Below are 15,500 nucleotides of genomic sequence, written 5' to 3'. Positions count from 1 at the left end.
GAAAGTGCCACAAAAATGTTTCGGTTCAAAGGTATTTTAATTATTTTAATTAATTTAATTTTATTTAATTTTATTATAATTTAGAGTAGTATTATGGGTGTAACTGAGACTTAGATAGTTTAATTTTATTATCAATCTATGTATTTTTTTTCCATTATAAATTAAGGTCAAATGTAGGAATTATTTCACGTTTTTCAAAAATTCAAAAGTTGTTACACTAACGGGGGAAAGTATATCTTTCCCGGAAATTGATATCCAAGTCACCGTGCACTAACCCCTTGTTAACTAGCCCCTCTCGCATTGTCGAGATAACATTCCATTTCTCGTCAAATTATCGATCCGGTAATCGAGAACAAGATAAAAAAACTTACGAAACGCAAACTCCCGATATCTCGAGAAATTTCGCCTCCCTCCTAAACCTTTTCCCCGGAGGTGAACCGCGGCCCCACTCCATCCAAGCGAATCTTCTCACAATTTAATCGTTTCACACGTAACCAATTTTACGTTACCACATGTGGTCAGCACGTGATAAACGTACAAACGAGTGAGCGTGGGACATCTCCCCAAACGGACCGCCGTGGAGTTTGGACAACCTTTGAACGGCTTAGATTCCATCACATGCTTATGCTTTTCTGTTTCTCGCGAACGGCTAAGATTGTCACGTTAATGGCCCACATGGATGAGGGCCCACGAACCTCCCTGGCATTTCTCACCACGACTCTTTAATTTCTCGTGGTTCGAGATTTTATCGAGAAGGAGAAAAGTCGGCTTTGGCGGACGAAACGCGTGACCCCCGGTTTCGGTCGTCTTGGTTTTTCTTCTTTGTCCTTCTGAGAAATTGCGGTTGATCTCCTCTTCGTTCTGATTCTGAACTTCCAAAGCAAGTTTACTGGAGTCTCTGGAATCCTGTCGCGTTTTGGTTTAGGATATTCGGGAGGGTTCTGGTGAGGAATCCTTTGTTTCTGATTCTGTTGAGAGTTGTGGCGTTCATTGTCTGTGCTTGCTTCGATTTTTTGGAGTGCATAGGGTTTGTGAACTTGGGAGCGAACTACGTTGGAAAAAAGTATGGTGCTTTTATTGTTATTTCTGGTAGTACAGTTGATGGAATTTTGTAGGGGTATTTATCTCTGTCTATGTCTTGGAGGCTGGATATTGGTTGATTTTACGTTGTGCTGGAAGTATCCATGCGAACTTCTGAGCTTGTATGTTGAATTTCAATTTTACTTGGATGTCTTCTGTTGACAGCAAGCTTTTTTTTTTTTTTTTTTTTATGAATACTTACAACTTTGGTTTCTGTGTGTTGAAGCCCTTTATCACATCTCATAAATGATAAAGGATTGATTGTAGCATCTTATTTTTCTTATTTTCATTATTTGGTAGCTTATCTGGTAGTCAGACCTATCTATTTGTTTACATGTTACATTAGTGGCTTCTGTTCTAAATCGAACATCATCTTCCAATTCTGTTTACTTTCGGTTTGTAGAGTGGCATCTTCCTTTCTTTTTTTTCTTTCTCTTTTTCATATCTCATAGATTAACTAGTGTTTTTAACCTTAGTCGCATGCAGATGCTATGGGTATTGGTGTATAGGGTTACTTGTACTCTAATGTGTCTTTAAGCCTGCTTTCTATTTCTTTTGGTGTTCAGCTGACTGAAGATTGTAGACTAATCGGGGTCCAAACACTTGCTATTTTTCAGGAATGCGTCTGAGAAGAACAAATTTGCGGTGGCTGAAAAGTAATTGTCGGAAACAGTGCAAGAAAGAAACAATTGTAAACTACAGGAGTCATTTTATTTGTTGAAAGTTCTAGTCTAAATCTTAGATGAAGGGACAATGAGGTCTTACGATCAGACTCAGCAAAGAGCTCGGCCAGGGAGAACCTGTTTCATGCACAAGGAGAAAGGAAAATCAGCTAACGTTGTGATTATAGACATTGATCAAAGTGATTGTAGCAATGTGGATTTCATGGACGTGCCAGAATCTTCTTATAAAAAATGTAGGGGTTTTTCTACGGTAAGAACAAAAAGAAAGGGCTCTGCCTGGAACGTTTTTAGTATAGATGATGAAGATGGTTGTGATCTACATAGTGATGTCACCTCTAGTGGAAAAAATTATGCTAATGAGAAGAGCCAGCATTGCTTCACTGAAGAATCAGATGGTGAGGACTGTCAAATATTTTATGAGCAGGGAAATTTACCTTTTAAGTTATCAAAGTTCTCTAGAAAAGTGTGTACAAGAAAACATTTTTCTCTGTATACTGATTCAGAAGTTAGTTCATCAGAAAGTGACAACTCAGATTGTGAGGTAATGGAAGGCAGTACAGGGAAAATTCGTGAACAATGGGAGAAAGCTGCATCAAGGAAAAAATCTTTAGAGGATGAGATAAGTGCCTCTGAACCTTGTACCAATCCTCGAAATCCTCAGCATCGTAAGAGCTGTAAAAAATTTGATACAGACAATGGCAGCTGCTCATATTCAGAGATATCAGTACAATCCAATTCTAGTGATGGCATGGATAATCAAGCTAATCATAATTTCTCTGCAGAGAATCCTTTTTGCCAACATGATGATGTTTCCCCTGTGAAAGGTTCTGGTCAATTTGCTAATCAAGACTGTCATCAGGACAAAAATGATTTGGATTCAGAAGCACAATTTGCATCCAAAGCTCAAGCAGGTTATGAAACAGAATTTGGTCACGAGTACAGTAGTTCTACTCACAGAGAAAAATCTGGCCCAGAAGAACAGTTCACTGTCCAGGATGAAGGACCATCTCATCTTGGACAAACAAAGGTTGTCACTGAAGAGCCTTGTTCTGAGGAGGGTCTTGTTTCTGGAACGAAAATGGATAAAAAAAGAGCAGTTTTTGAAGAGAAAGAGGATTACAGAGAAGACCATTTTGTGAATACTGAGAGAGATGAAGTGATTAACGATAACAAGGAATTGGCACTTGGAGAGTGTTCTCATTGTGAAGAGAGAACACCTGAAGAGGGATCAGAGCAGAATCTTTTGATTGGTGATCGTGAAAGACTCAAGGAGACTGAGGAGTACAAACGTGCACTGGATGAAGAGTGGGCAGCTAGACGGCATCAGTTGCAAATACAGGTGCTGATCTTTCACCACATCATTGAAGATCTTTTGGGTTCAGAACTGCTTCTTGGTGGAGGACTTTAGAAAGCTACACCAAGGAGCTGATCCCTTAGCTTTGTGATGATTTGATGCATTTAAAAAAAATCTGAGAAATAAAGATGGGAAGAAAAAGTGGCCTCTCACCACATTATTCCAATAATATTTTCTGGTTAATGTATAACTATCAAAGTTAGCAGTCCTACTAAACAACCTGACTTGCAGGGGGACAGCTTCTGTGCAAGCTATGTCAGGGAGCCACCCTTGTTTTAACAAGCAACCTAACTTGTCCAACAGAAAGGATTCTATTCCATATGGAATTTATTTTCTATTTTCTGAAATTAATAGAGACACATAGGGATAGGATATGAAGGTTGGAATTTACATAGAACTATAAATTTTAATTGTTTAAATATTTATCATTTTGTAGGTTCAATAAGGATACATGTTATTTGGGGAAAAAAATAAATTTATATCTAACTTTGAGTCTTCATGAATCTTAGGAAATTAAAAATTATTAATTCCAGTTAGTTTAAATGCTTATCCTTAAGTGGGCCTTGTGAATTTACATGGGATATTAGTAATAATTGTATAGCTTACATTAATGTGGACTCTCTAAGAATTAGATAAATGAATAAAAACAAAGAAATTTTTTTGTCAAATAGGAAAGAGAGTGGATGATTATTTTTCAAATTTTTAATTTATTTTTTGTATTAAATTCATCGAATCTAAACATTCCTGGGTAATAGCCACTGCTCATTATGCTGATTCTTTAGCTACAAAATTAGTGGATACAGCTAAAAAATTTGCGCATGTACCCCTTGTATACTGACAGAGGCACCGCCCATGCCCCGTTCTCATTTTTCTTCTTAAAATGCAGTTTCTACAGTTTTTCATAAAAATTTTCTTATCATAACAATCATACTTTTTATCCTATCTATGAGAAGCAAGACTAGGCTGATGTTCATGGTTTTAAGAGTGCCAGTTTAACTGGACATGTTTTTCATTTATGCAGGCAGAAGAAGCCAGACAGTTACGAAAGAGAAAAAAGGCAGAAATTTTGCGATTATTGGATATGGAGAGAAGGCAGAAGCAACGTGTGGAAGAAATTCGGGAATCACAAAAAAAGGTGCCCATTTCAATTCCATTAACATAGTGCTGCTCACGTCTTTTTTATTTGTTGTCATGTATTTTATTCTCCTACAGAATTTTGTTTTTCTGCTGTGTTTTCATATATTCTCAACCAAGTTGTTAATGTTACTATTGTTTTGCTAGTTTGGTCAATATATCTTGGAATTATTCTGTTAGACTGATTTATCCTAATTAAACCTGTAAACTTCTTGACAATGTGTCCAGGCACCAGCAAGCTACTGGACATGTGGCTTGGGTCTTAACAAGTCTTGCATGAAGCAAGTCAACTTCTGGCCATGCACCTCTAAACATGACATTGCATATTTCAATTTAAATTAAATGTTTTCCTTTCTTTGTGGTTTCACTTATATGTTCTGGTGCCATTTTCAGGATGAAGAAACCATCAGCTTGAAAGAGCAGCTTCGTGTTGAGGTGAGGAAGCAACTTGAGATATTGGAGCTGAAATATAGGGACATGGCTTCACTACTTCGTGCCTTAGGCATCCATGTTGAAGGTGGACTATATCCCACATCCCATGAGGTGAGTGCTATGTTTTTTATTGAATACTCCGTTCTAGTATATATTGAAGTATAATTTGAAGGACATTGGCATGCTTGAGCAGAACATGTTCACCTGGCTGCTTCAAGAAATAATCATTTTGGGATGTGATTTCACTTCTGGGTCTAATGTTTCACCACAAAATAGCACTCTTAAGTACTTTTTTCTATATTCCATAAATTCCATGTTTAGTCTCTCTCCCAAATGCACTTTCTTGCTTAAGAAAACTAAATGAATTCTGTTGTGTATCTATTAAGTAATTATCTGTGTATAGCTATTTCTGTTGTGCAAGAATATATACCCATTATAAAATATAACTACATGTTGGTTTCTTTAACTTTGGCAGATCCGTGCAGCTTACAAACAGGCCTTGCTAAGATACCATCCAGATCGATCATCTAAAGCTAGCATTCGTCAGCAGGTTGAGGCAGAGGAGACGTTCAAATTGATTTCTCGTTTGAAGGAAAAACTTCTATCAACTGCATAACGGAGTGAATTCATCAATAGCCTCCTATGGACACAGCCACTCCTTGTACGGGCTCCCATTATTCCTGATGAAGGCCATATAAATTATTCCCCTTGATTGAGGTTTAGGAGAGATGGATACTGTATAGCAAATGTAATTGATTCTTTAGTTTCCCACATACACTTTATACCATCCATGGTGTTATGAAACCAAGGTTTACTGCCATCAATTCCTTTACTAAATTTACCCAAGATGGCAGTGTACCGTGGCTTCAAATAAATCTTGAATGTAATCAGAAGTAGGGCTGATAAATGAAAAAGTTAATGAGTGGTGTTTGAGATTGTCTGATGGAAAAACTAGGGAATATAGGAGACTCAAAACTGATATGCTTGGAATCAAAGTGGTAATAAAAGGCTTGAATAAAACCTACAGATGAAGCTAAGAAATCTTATATCAGGTAGGATGAGGATTAAAGCAATGGACAAATTTTATGCAGATGCGGTTGGGATTAAAACTTTGGAGGATATGAGTTCAGATCTTTTATTAATTTTCAACAAGTTTTGTCATTATTGTATTTTGAACTTATCTATCTGTTGTCATTTCATGTACTAACCCTGATTTACCTCCCCGATTGCTTTTATCAAGCTGCATCTATTGCACGGAATGATCCACAAAATAAACACTGTGCTGGAAGCTAGTTAAGGCATGGACAAGAGAGGAATTGGTAGTGGGTGTTGGTGCATAGTGCTACAAATTGAAGGATATGGAAGAGGGAAGGATAACCCTTTTTTGAAAGGATGCTTGTGTTATAGTTGTTATTATCCTCCTCCTTTTATCCCAGTGATATTAGAAGCTTTTTACAATAATTCTCTTCATATTGAGTATCCTGGAAAATTCTACAATGGTTCTCTTTCATATTGATTATCGTTGGAAATTCTACAACTAAATTACTGCTACTCAAGTTTGTCTAATCATTCCTGTCTTTCAATTACCATCCTCCTTTCAGTTTCTTGACTATTGATTTATTAATGAGAAAAATCTCTGTTGTATTATGAGACATTCGGCCTACTTCAACGTGTCTGTAGTATTTGCAAATTGTCTTATTTTCTCCACTTATACTCGTTATTCCTCTTTATCCATGGCTGTCTTTGGGTTCCAAGGTTTCCTTTCCATGAAAAAGAGTAGTTGTGTAGTATGTAATGGCATTTGATAAGTTTGCCACTCTTGTGTATCGCCTGTATTTCATCTATAATGTCTTCATTAGTTCCTCTTCTGTGTTTGACAGCTCTTCCTTTCTGTGATCATAACATCAAATTGTTGAAGGTTTACACTTATTGCATTCCATTCTACTGAATTGTTTTGCATTGGACAGAGACCTCGTTTTCTATAATGAACATCAGATGTTTTGGTTGCTTTTGCATTATTTTTGTTTATTTATAGTACTTCTGTTTATGTAGATATGAATTATGTTAGGAATTAGACGCTCTAATTCCAAACTAACAAGAGTAATAATAATAATCGAAAAATACATACAAGATTTATACAGATTCGCCTCAAGGTGAGAGTACGTTTTACAAGAGAAATCGCACATATTTACAGGTGATTTTTCTAACTTTTCTTGGGTTGGGTTGCAGTTCAAGATGTTCTTCGGATGATAATTAACCCCTATGTCGACTTTACCAATGTACAGTGTTGATTAGGCTCTACAAATTAATAAATTTATCATAGTCTCTTTCTTTCCTTTTTCAAATAAAATTGTAGGATAAAAAAAAAAAAGCCTCAATTTGGTTTTAGTTTTGATGCGGATTAATCTGAAGTAACGCAATCTAAAGGGATATATTTTGCTGAGAGAGATTCTCTTCATGTGAGGAGGAAACTAACTCTAATTCGCATCCAAGCTAAACATGGTACTTATTTTGAGTTCCATTTAAATAATATTTCAAAATCCGTGAATTATTCAGGATTTCTGGCTTTCTGTTTTATCTATATTCTGCACTCTACACTGGCCTGATTTTCTCCTGTGATGAAATACAACAAGCTGAAAGCTAGAAGAAACTTGATGCAAGACTGCTAGTTTTTGGCCAATTTATTCATGTGTAATTACAACTGAGAGCTCCATCTCATTCATGCAGCGGCAGGGAAGCATAATGGCTAAAGAATTGAACTACACGCGACAATTATTTAGATTTTAGATGATAATATATCACATAAGATCCCAATGATGTTTCAATCATGGAGACTTTCCCTTCGTGGGAGAGACTGGTGGAATCCCGGGGAAGATGGGGCGGGGAGGGAAGAGAATGATTGGTGGGAAAGGAAACGGGATGAGTGATGGTGGTGGTGGCGACTGGGTGAGCAACGGCGGAGGTGGCAGATTAATAAGCGGCGGAGTAGGTGGTTGAAATGGGTTCGGTGGTAGTCCAAAGGGTGGCGGAGACGGCACGAAGGGGATTGGCGGCGTCGGAATGAAGAACGTAGGCTGGTCTGGGTTCTCATTCGAGGATGTAATCTTTTCTGAAACTGCTGGCCCTCCTGGTGGTTTTGTAAGTGAACCCAAATTTGGGAGAGGTGGTAGATTTGGCAAATTTGGAAGTTGGGGGAGTGGAGGAATTTGAAGAGGAGGTAAATTTGGGATGAGTGGGTTTTGGTTTACAGGAGGGAAAGTGGGATCTGGGTAGGGGAGGAAGGCTTTGGAGGACTTGACTGTTGGAGAGGTGGCAGGGCTTGGTTTCTGGTAGCACAAGTCCGGCTGTTTCAGAGGCTTGAAGGAGAAGAACCCAGCCGTGAGAATGTGAACTCCTTGCTTTCTTGACTTGAGATTGAGTGAAGTGGATGTTGCTCTTGAGGCCACTGAGCAGTAAGGCTCACTGCTGCTGATTAGCTTCACTGAACATCTCTTTATTTGCTTGATGTGTTTGCCAACTGAGAAAGGAAGCGGAACCTTGAACTGTCCATGTTCATTAGTCTTTACTTCATTCCGGAAAATGGGTTTTGATTCTGGTCCACATTCTACTGCGACTAATGCACCTGCAAGAAGACAAATGACATTATCAGTGAATGGTTGTGCGTTATGGAAACTGAAACTGAAACTGAAACTGATCCTGATCATTCAAAACAAATGAAGAAGCTGCAAAAGTGTTTGTTCTGGTTCTCAATCCAAACTGATCCGGAACAAACCTGACACTAACCTGAAATGAAGTGGCTATTCTTCGAAACTTGCTGGTGGAAGCATGTATCACAGTAGACTGTTCCAATCACAATTGCAGATGAAGGTCTCTTCCCATGTTTGGCAGTAGTGCAGTAGCAGAGACAACTCAAGGTGCAGACCAGTAGCCAGAGGATCTTCATTCTTGCCATTCTCTTAACTTTCTCTAGCAAAATCACTAGATGGGTTGGATTTATACTGGCTTGAATTTCTTGACATTCATCTTTTTCCTTGTGTGCAGGTTGTTCCAGTCAAGTGCACAGTTTCTCCTCGGTGATGAGGAATCTTTACGTTATTTCCAGGGGACCCACCATGGTATTTATGTTTTTCATGCAAAATCCGCTCTGGGTCTAACTGTTAACACACAGAAGTAAATGGGGGATGTCTTTCTTTTTTTCTGGTAGGAGAATGAGGGTTGTCAACTTGTCTTTGTTTACTGCACTCATCAAAGGAAAAAGAAGAACAAGTAGATGACATGAAGAAACAGGTGAAGAAGATAAAAACTCAATTTATTACAGTGGACTAGTTGAACTATTATCACCCCTCATTTATTTCTAGAGTGGTTCCATCATCCATAGCTTCAATTTCATAGTAAAGGCCAAAAGGACAGAGGGGTCCCAGGTGGTTCACGAGATGAGTTAACCAGCTGTGGATGGATCTGGGAACTTCATTCTTGTTGGGATTGAGTTAGATAAACAAATATTCTTTTATCACATAAATTCTAACCTGTTTGAGTTGAAAATCATCTTCCAAGGTTCAAAGCAATTAGGCCGTAGCTCTTCTATTTGGTGATTCTTAAAGCAAGAGTTCTTTTATTTATTTATTTGCATTATTTTCTGTTATTTGTAGAATTCTATTTCAGTTGTTTGATAAAGGAAGTAGAATAAGAAAGGAGATGATACTTCTTTTTTCTTCTCCCCCTCTATTTTGTTTGTGTCCTCTCCTCTCCCCTCCCTCTTTGTTCCACTTCTCATTTGCTTCTCTTTTTCTTTCTATCTTTCCCGTCAGAGGTAGTCCTGAATTCAGTTTTCTGGGAAAAATTAAAATATATGTCTTGACTTAAAAATATAATTTCATAGTATGTATTTCAGTGATATCATTTCCAAATTGCTGATGCAACTGACTAGGTTAAATATTACCTAACCAGCAGCACAATAAAAGGACAAATTAATTCAGGTATTAATTTGTCCCAGATTAGACCAGTCCTTTGAACCAGTTTCAATCAGACTCATCTCCTTTATAAGTTTGGAAACTGGAAAAATAGGATAAAAGGAAAATCTAACTATTTGGTTGGGTTTATTAGTTAAACCATAGAATTTGCCTGATCCTGCTAGGTCAGCCACTGCCTAGGTCATATGGGGGAGGGGGACAACATCCTTACAACATAGAACCATGGGTGAAGGACAGGCAGCCTGCTCTTCCCCACTTTTCTGCCTTTTGACATAGATGAGGGGCCTCATTCTCCATTGTTGGTTATGGGGACAAGGGGGGACCTCTATTGTGACACAGAGAAAAAGGGATGGTCAAGGAGAGGACCCTGTCCTCTACTGGCCTCCTGTTGTTGAATGGAAGTTTAGTATGATGGCAAGGTGGTCATGGGTCCTCTCACATGCAAACAGATGGAGAAAGGGCTGGGCTTCTTCCCACCTTTCCTTGCCTCTATGTAAGGGCAGTGTGCAGTAGTACCCAGAAGGGAAGGGGCGGTTTCTGCCTCGTCCCCCGATAAATATTTATTATTTTTATTTTTATTTTTTATTATAACACTAATGGGATATTAGCACCTGAATCTGGGCAGAAATAAAACATCTTAGCTTTTGTTCATTTTTGTTATTTATTTATTTGTTTCTCAACTTCCATTTTTCATCGCCATTCATCTCCTCTGATGAGTCTTCATTACTGATACTGATATAGTCGTATAATTGTCCTGTCAAATGTCCTTATTAAACAGAATAGTTGGCACCAAAGAACACCCTTTTGTGCATCCTACGTTCTTCTCCCATGAGCCTCACAGCCATTTTCAATGGATGTTTGGGATGAGAGCAGCTGTGAAGGATATAACTACAATAAGAGCCCAAAGTTCTATCACTTCACGGGGTAGGCTACAGAAAGCTGTTGTCAACACTCAACCGTGATGGTATACTTGCATGTAGTTGATCAAAAGTGTCTACCAAACATCACCTTTGTTGAAACTCCTACTGTAAATTGGACCTTTTCCATGGAGGTGGACCACAATCATTAAATTATTACCAAGGACCTGTTCCTTCAAAAACTTTGTTACTTTGGTTCATGGTAGTGGCAATGGGTTTCCTTTGGATGGGTTGGTTAACCCATTTATCAAACAGGTCAGACATGTAGAGTAGCACTCTGACCTTCAAGTTTGAGTCAGGTTTGGGACAAACTCAACAAAAATACATAATATTTTGATAAAAATATATAAAAATAAATGTAAACTTTAGAAAAATTAGTGGACAACTTGTTTTAAATAGGAAAAAAAAGTTGGTTTGACCCAATTAAGTTGGGTTCAAATATGAATTGGTTTGATTTGGATCTCACTATGTTGAGATTTTAAACTCAGACCAATTGGGTCCTTGTGTCAAACTATAACTAGACTTCTAGTGAAGTTTGGTTCAAATGTGTTGTATTGGACGAGTTTTCTAGAATTGAGATTTTAAAATAGGACCCGTTGGGTGTTGGAGTTAAACCTAAATTTGTCACAATTACTCATTTATAGCAAAAGTCGGATTTAATCACTCAAATCAATAAATAGGTAAGATTATTGGGTGAAATGACTGCTTTATATTGAGAAAATTGCTTTGGATTTTTAAAAGGCTTATTTAAGAAAAGTTTTGAAGATTGTTCATCATATCATATCATTATAAGTTACTAAAATGAAAAGGATGAGAACAGACTACAAATTTTCTAGGGTCATATATGCTAGAAACCTATGTATTAACATTAGGTTGGTACCTTCCAATTATATAAAGATGGTACATGAGACCCATTCATCCTCTTCATGTGAGTAGAAGGGACTAATCCTATTGCCAATATACTTATTAGTAGATTTGAACCCAGGTTCTATCTATACAGTACAAATAGGGGTGGCATCGGACCGAGCCGGTTCGCGAGCGGCTCGAGCTCGGCTCGATTTGATTCGAGTTTGAGATCCAGATAAGGCTCATTTGTGTTAACAGCCAAGCTCGACCGAACCATGGTTCGGTTCAAAAGCTCGCAAGCCGGCTCATTAATGGGCTCGAGAGTCGAGACCAGGAGCGGGAGCGAGAGCAAGAGCTAGGGGGGGATTCTTCCTCCCTTCGTCACCGCCGAGCCCCTCCCGTCCGCTACTGTCGGCGCCTCTATCGCCGTCAATAGTTGCTCGTCGGCCGCCTCTGTCATCGTCGGTTCGATTTCTTCCTCCCCTCGTCTACCTTTGCCTCTATTTTTGTCGTCGATGCTTCCGTCACTACCGCCTCCATCGTAGTCGTCATCCCCGACAACATGTCCTCGCCGACACCGCTAATCCCCTTCCCTCTGCGTCGTCTTGGCAGAAAACCAGAGATACCTAAGTTAAGGGGAGAAATAATTCCCCCCTCCCTCGTGCAAAGACGTTTTCGCACGTGCGACTTTCGGTCGTACGAGATCATAAGCAAGTAAAAAAAAACTCTTTCTTAAACTCTTGTTGTCCCTTCCTCATGGCTCTTGAAGAAATTGAAAAGACATTTTAGTAGAAATACGTTTCTAGGGACTATTAGTGCCTTATGTTTTTTGTAAATATTTTTCTAATTGAAAATTCTTATTAACAATCATATAATTTTTTGAGTAAGATTTTCTTGCCAAGATGGGCTAGAAAACCGTATAGAAAATTTTTGGATAAGTATTTGATAGTTGATGTTGTAATACTTTTAGCATGAGGCAGTTTTCATAGCAATTTTGTGTTTTACATTTTATTTGATTAAAAAATTATCGATAAGTATAGTAATATATTAGATTGATTATTAATTTTTATTTATTTCCCTAGAAGAGGCAATAAGAGGTCCATTTAACTTTCCTAAGAAAATTTTAAAAATTTTCTCATAATTTTCTAGTAAGTCACTAATAGTAATAGGATTTTATTTAAAGGTTTTTTTGGAAATATGTATCATAGAAAAAATATTTCTAGTTTTTCCTAAAATATAAATTTTCAACCAGGGGCATTAAAGAAGCCATAGTAAATTTATGGCCAGATTCAAATATTACAAAATAAGCTAGACAACATTTGGAGTAAAAAAGATTAATATTGATGCGTTCTAATCCATTATCGAGATTCAATCCCGAATATCCCCTATCATTCTTTTTTAAAATGTATGCATAATTTTATATATAATTTATTTGACATATATTTTATATTGAGTATTAAATGTAGGTTACGCTCGAACTCGATTAAAATTATTAGGCTCGAGCTCGATTACAATTTTAGGCTCGAAGCTAGGGTTGACTTGATCTCGAGTTCAAAATATTTAAATCAAGCTCTGCTTGAACAAGGTTCGGACTCAACTGGATTCGATGCCACCATTATGCCCAATTTTAAGTAAAGGTCATACCCAATTTTATGTAAAATGTATACATAATTTTATATACAATTTATTTGACATGTATTTTTTGAAAAGTTTTAAATGTATGTTAGAACTCAAACTCGAGACATGTATTTTTTGAAAAATTTTAAATGAATGTTGAAACTCGAGCTTGATAACAATTTTAGGCTCAGCTCGAACTCGAGTTAGAAATATTTAAATCAAACTCGGGTCGAACATAGGCAGGTTCGGGCTCGGTTTGGCTCAATGCCACCCCTAGGTAAAAAGTATTGTAAACATGACAATTAGTAGTGCCTATGGTACACTTTGCTTCAATTGTATGGCAATTTGTGTCACTATCTAAAAAATACAAATTATATTCCATTTTTTATTACTCATAATGTTTTGCATGTTCATAAAAATCAAGGCATACGATAAGACAAATGTTAATTTGTGGTTGAAAGAAGGAAGAGTGATGAAAAGAGAGAGTGGTGAGAAAGGTACGATTAGTGGCATCCAAGGAAGTAAGGTGGTCAGAAGAGGCAACTTCGGTGGGGGTGTTAGTCTCCCAAATGGAGTTTTGAAAATCAAGTTCATGTCCAACATGAAGATCATGTCAGTCATGTACATGAAGATCATGTCAGTCATGTACATGAAGATCATCTTCACACTTAGTGTTAGCATTGACGACTTCATGTGCACTGGAAAACAATTTCTAGTGTTAAGGCCCTAACATGAGAAAAACATAAAAAACAAGAGAATCCCTGAACCCTTACAGTACACTTAATTACAACATAATCCTTAAACCTCAAATTAGGTAAAACAACCATTATTACTATACGAATAAGTTATTTAATGTATAATTAAATATATTAATATATGTATTAATTGAATTAGATATTTTTTTGTGCATTAATATGGTAATTACATGAGCCAATGAAATATGCACATGATTAATTACAAATAATAAATAAATAACGTTATAAATAACAAAAACGAAAGTAATACATTGAGTTATTAATTTATTAATAACATATGATATACTTTAACCTAAAAATAAATAATTTAAGAGAAAATTGATCTAATTGTAACTTTAATACACTATATATTTGTACATAATATATTTTATGTATTATTAATTAATAATATATTATCACAAAATTTAAAACCATCGGTTTAATTAACTATAGCAATTGGATAATTATGCCAAAATAATTTATCAAATATTTATTTAACAATATTTTAATTATGACTATTAAATCACTATTTTAATTTAGTAATTATAAAAAAATATTAAATAAATAAAAATAATTATTTTATAAATTAATGATTTTTATGACGATAGTTTAATTTTTCCTAACTTAGGAAAAATTAAACCATCATCGTCTTCCTCAGCGGCGAGCCAGCGGGCAACAGCAACGGTGGCGCTCTGACGGTATGCCGTGAGGGAGAAGAGAGGGAGGCCGAGAAACTCTGCAACAGATACTTGACCTCCCGTGCTCTGCGACGGAGGTCGAGAGGGAGGACGGCCAAGGGGGGGGGGGGGTGGTGTCGTGGAGGGAGGAAGGCCTCCCTCCCTCTCGACCTCCGTCGCAGAGCCTGTCGGTTTCCCATACTCTACAATGGAGGTCGAGAGGGAGAGGCCGTAGAGAGGGAGACTTGAGAAGGACGGGTGGAGACGAGAGAGGGAGCAGAGTGCTCGGGGTTTAGGGAGACGACAGAGCTGTGGGAACGAGAGAGGGGTGCACCGGAGAGAGCCCCATGCGTGAGTCATGTACATGATTCTCAAAATCGGGCAAAAAATACTTTCCGTCGTTTACTCTTGGGACATGAACTCCTGATTCATGGATGATCATGTACATGACATGAAGTTTGGCACTCCCTAACAACATCAGGACATGAACTGAGTAATACGCATGAAGATCATATCCAGAGTCATGTTGACTAACCCCCCCTAAAGTGAGACACAATGAGGTGGTCCAAAGATCAGGCAAAGGAGGAAGAAGGAAGTCAAAACATAGACATACCATGGAAGCTGCAAGAAAAAAAGGTTTAAACATAGACATACCATGGAAGCTGCGAGAAAGAAAGGCTTCTTGTACTAATACAGAAGAACCGTCCTCACCATTGAAGAGAAGACAACTGTACTGAGTAAAGTAATTGAAGTCACCATACAAAATGCCTCCCCCCCCACCCCTACTAACCTCACCACCCCCACACTACGAATCAAGACTATCCTCAAGAGTAAATGTGTAGATGAAGGAAACTTCATCATTGTCCTCCCCACCAAAAACTTTGGAAGAAGGAAGAGAAAAGATGCCAATGTGCATGGTGATCATTACAACAACTAATGGGATAGATGGTGAAGCCATTACTTATTAGATATTTGAACCATAACATTGAAGAGGGAGAGCTGTCCAAAAACTCTCGATACTAAAATAAAGACACTCCTACTCTAAAGAGTATTACT

The 15,500-nt window shown here is 37.6% G+C and overlaps 2 protein-coding genes across 3 annotated transcripts; one reads left to right on the top strand and one right to left on the bottom strand.

Annotated features, from left to right (window-relative positions):
• The first annotated feature begins 858 nt into the window (after positions 1 to 858).
• LOC137966222 (uncharacterized) lies at positions 859 to 5,673 on the top strand. 2 transcript variants are annotated; one of them, XM_068812784.1, is made up of 5 exons: positions 859 to 944; positions 1,698 to 3,102; positions 4,139 to 4,252; positions 4,645 to 4,794; positions 5,159 to 5,673. In XM_068812784.1, the coding sequence occupies exons 2-5, from the start codon at positions 1,834 to 1,836 to the stop codon at positions 5,297 to 5,299; spliced, it is 1,674 nt and encodes a 557-aa protein (XP_068668885.1). In that variant the 5' UTR covers positions 859 to 944; positions 1,698 to 1,833; the 3' UTR covers positions 5,300 to 5,673. The 2 variants fall into 2 exon arrangements, with proteins under 2 accessions (XP_068668885.1, XP_068668884.1); XM_068812783.1 differs by having other exon boundaries at positions 859 to 1,063.
• A 1,618-nt stretch (positions 5,674 to 7,291) lies between these two features.
• On the bottom strand, positions 7,292 to 8,639 carry LOC137966450 (pistil-specific extensin-like protein). The gene is made up of 2 exons (XM_068813062.1): positions 8,467 to 8,639; positions 7,292 to 8,305 (listed from the first exon to the last, which is right to left on the bottom strand). The coding sequence occupies exons 1-2, from the start codon at positions 8,633 to 8,635 to the stop codon at positions 7,509 to 7,511; spliced, it is 966 nt and encodes a 321-aa protein (XP_068669163.1). The 5' UTR covers positions 8,636 to 8,639; the 3' UTR covers positions 7,292 to 7,508.
• Between the last annotated feature and the right edge of the window lie 6,861 nt (positions 8,640 to 15,500).

This window comes from Aristolochia californica, unplaced genomic scaffold (genome assembly GCF_029961685.1).
Source record: "Aristolochia californica isolate CCGP_79_NKW_82.1479 unplaced genomic scaffold, dmAriCali1.0.hap1 SCAF_5, whole genome shotgun sequence".
In the NCBI taxonomy this organism is placed as follows: Eukaryota; Viridiplantae; Streptophyta; class Magnoliopsida; order Piperales; family Aristolochiaceae; genus Aristolochia; species Aristolochia californica.
Note: the sequence above shows the minus strand (reverse complement) of the source record. Positions and strands in the feature narration are given on the sequence as shown.

Bases quoted from the DNA above. Each gene is read 5' to 3' on its own strand.
- LOC137966222 (XM_068812784.1), top strand. From the start codon at position 1,834: ATGAGGTCTTACGATCAGACTCAGCAAAGAGCTCGGCCAGGGAGAACC. The intron at 4,253-4,644 runs GTGCCCATTTCA...TGCCATTTTCAG, and splicing joins TTCGGGAATCACAAAAAAAG to GATGAAGAAACCATCAGCTT. The intron at 4,795-5,158 runs GTGAGTGCTATG...TAACTTTGGCAG, and splicing joins TATATCCCACATCCCATGAG to ATCCGTGCAGCTTACAAACA.
- LOC137966450 (XM_068813062.1), bottom strand. From the start codon at position 8,635: ATGGCAAGAATGAAGATCCTCTGGCTACTGGTCTGCACCTTGAGTTGT. The intron at 8,306-8,466 runs GTTAGTGTCAGG...GTCTTCTTGCAG, and splicing joins GAATAGCCACTTCATTTCAG to GTGCATTAGTCGCAGTAGAA.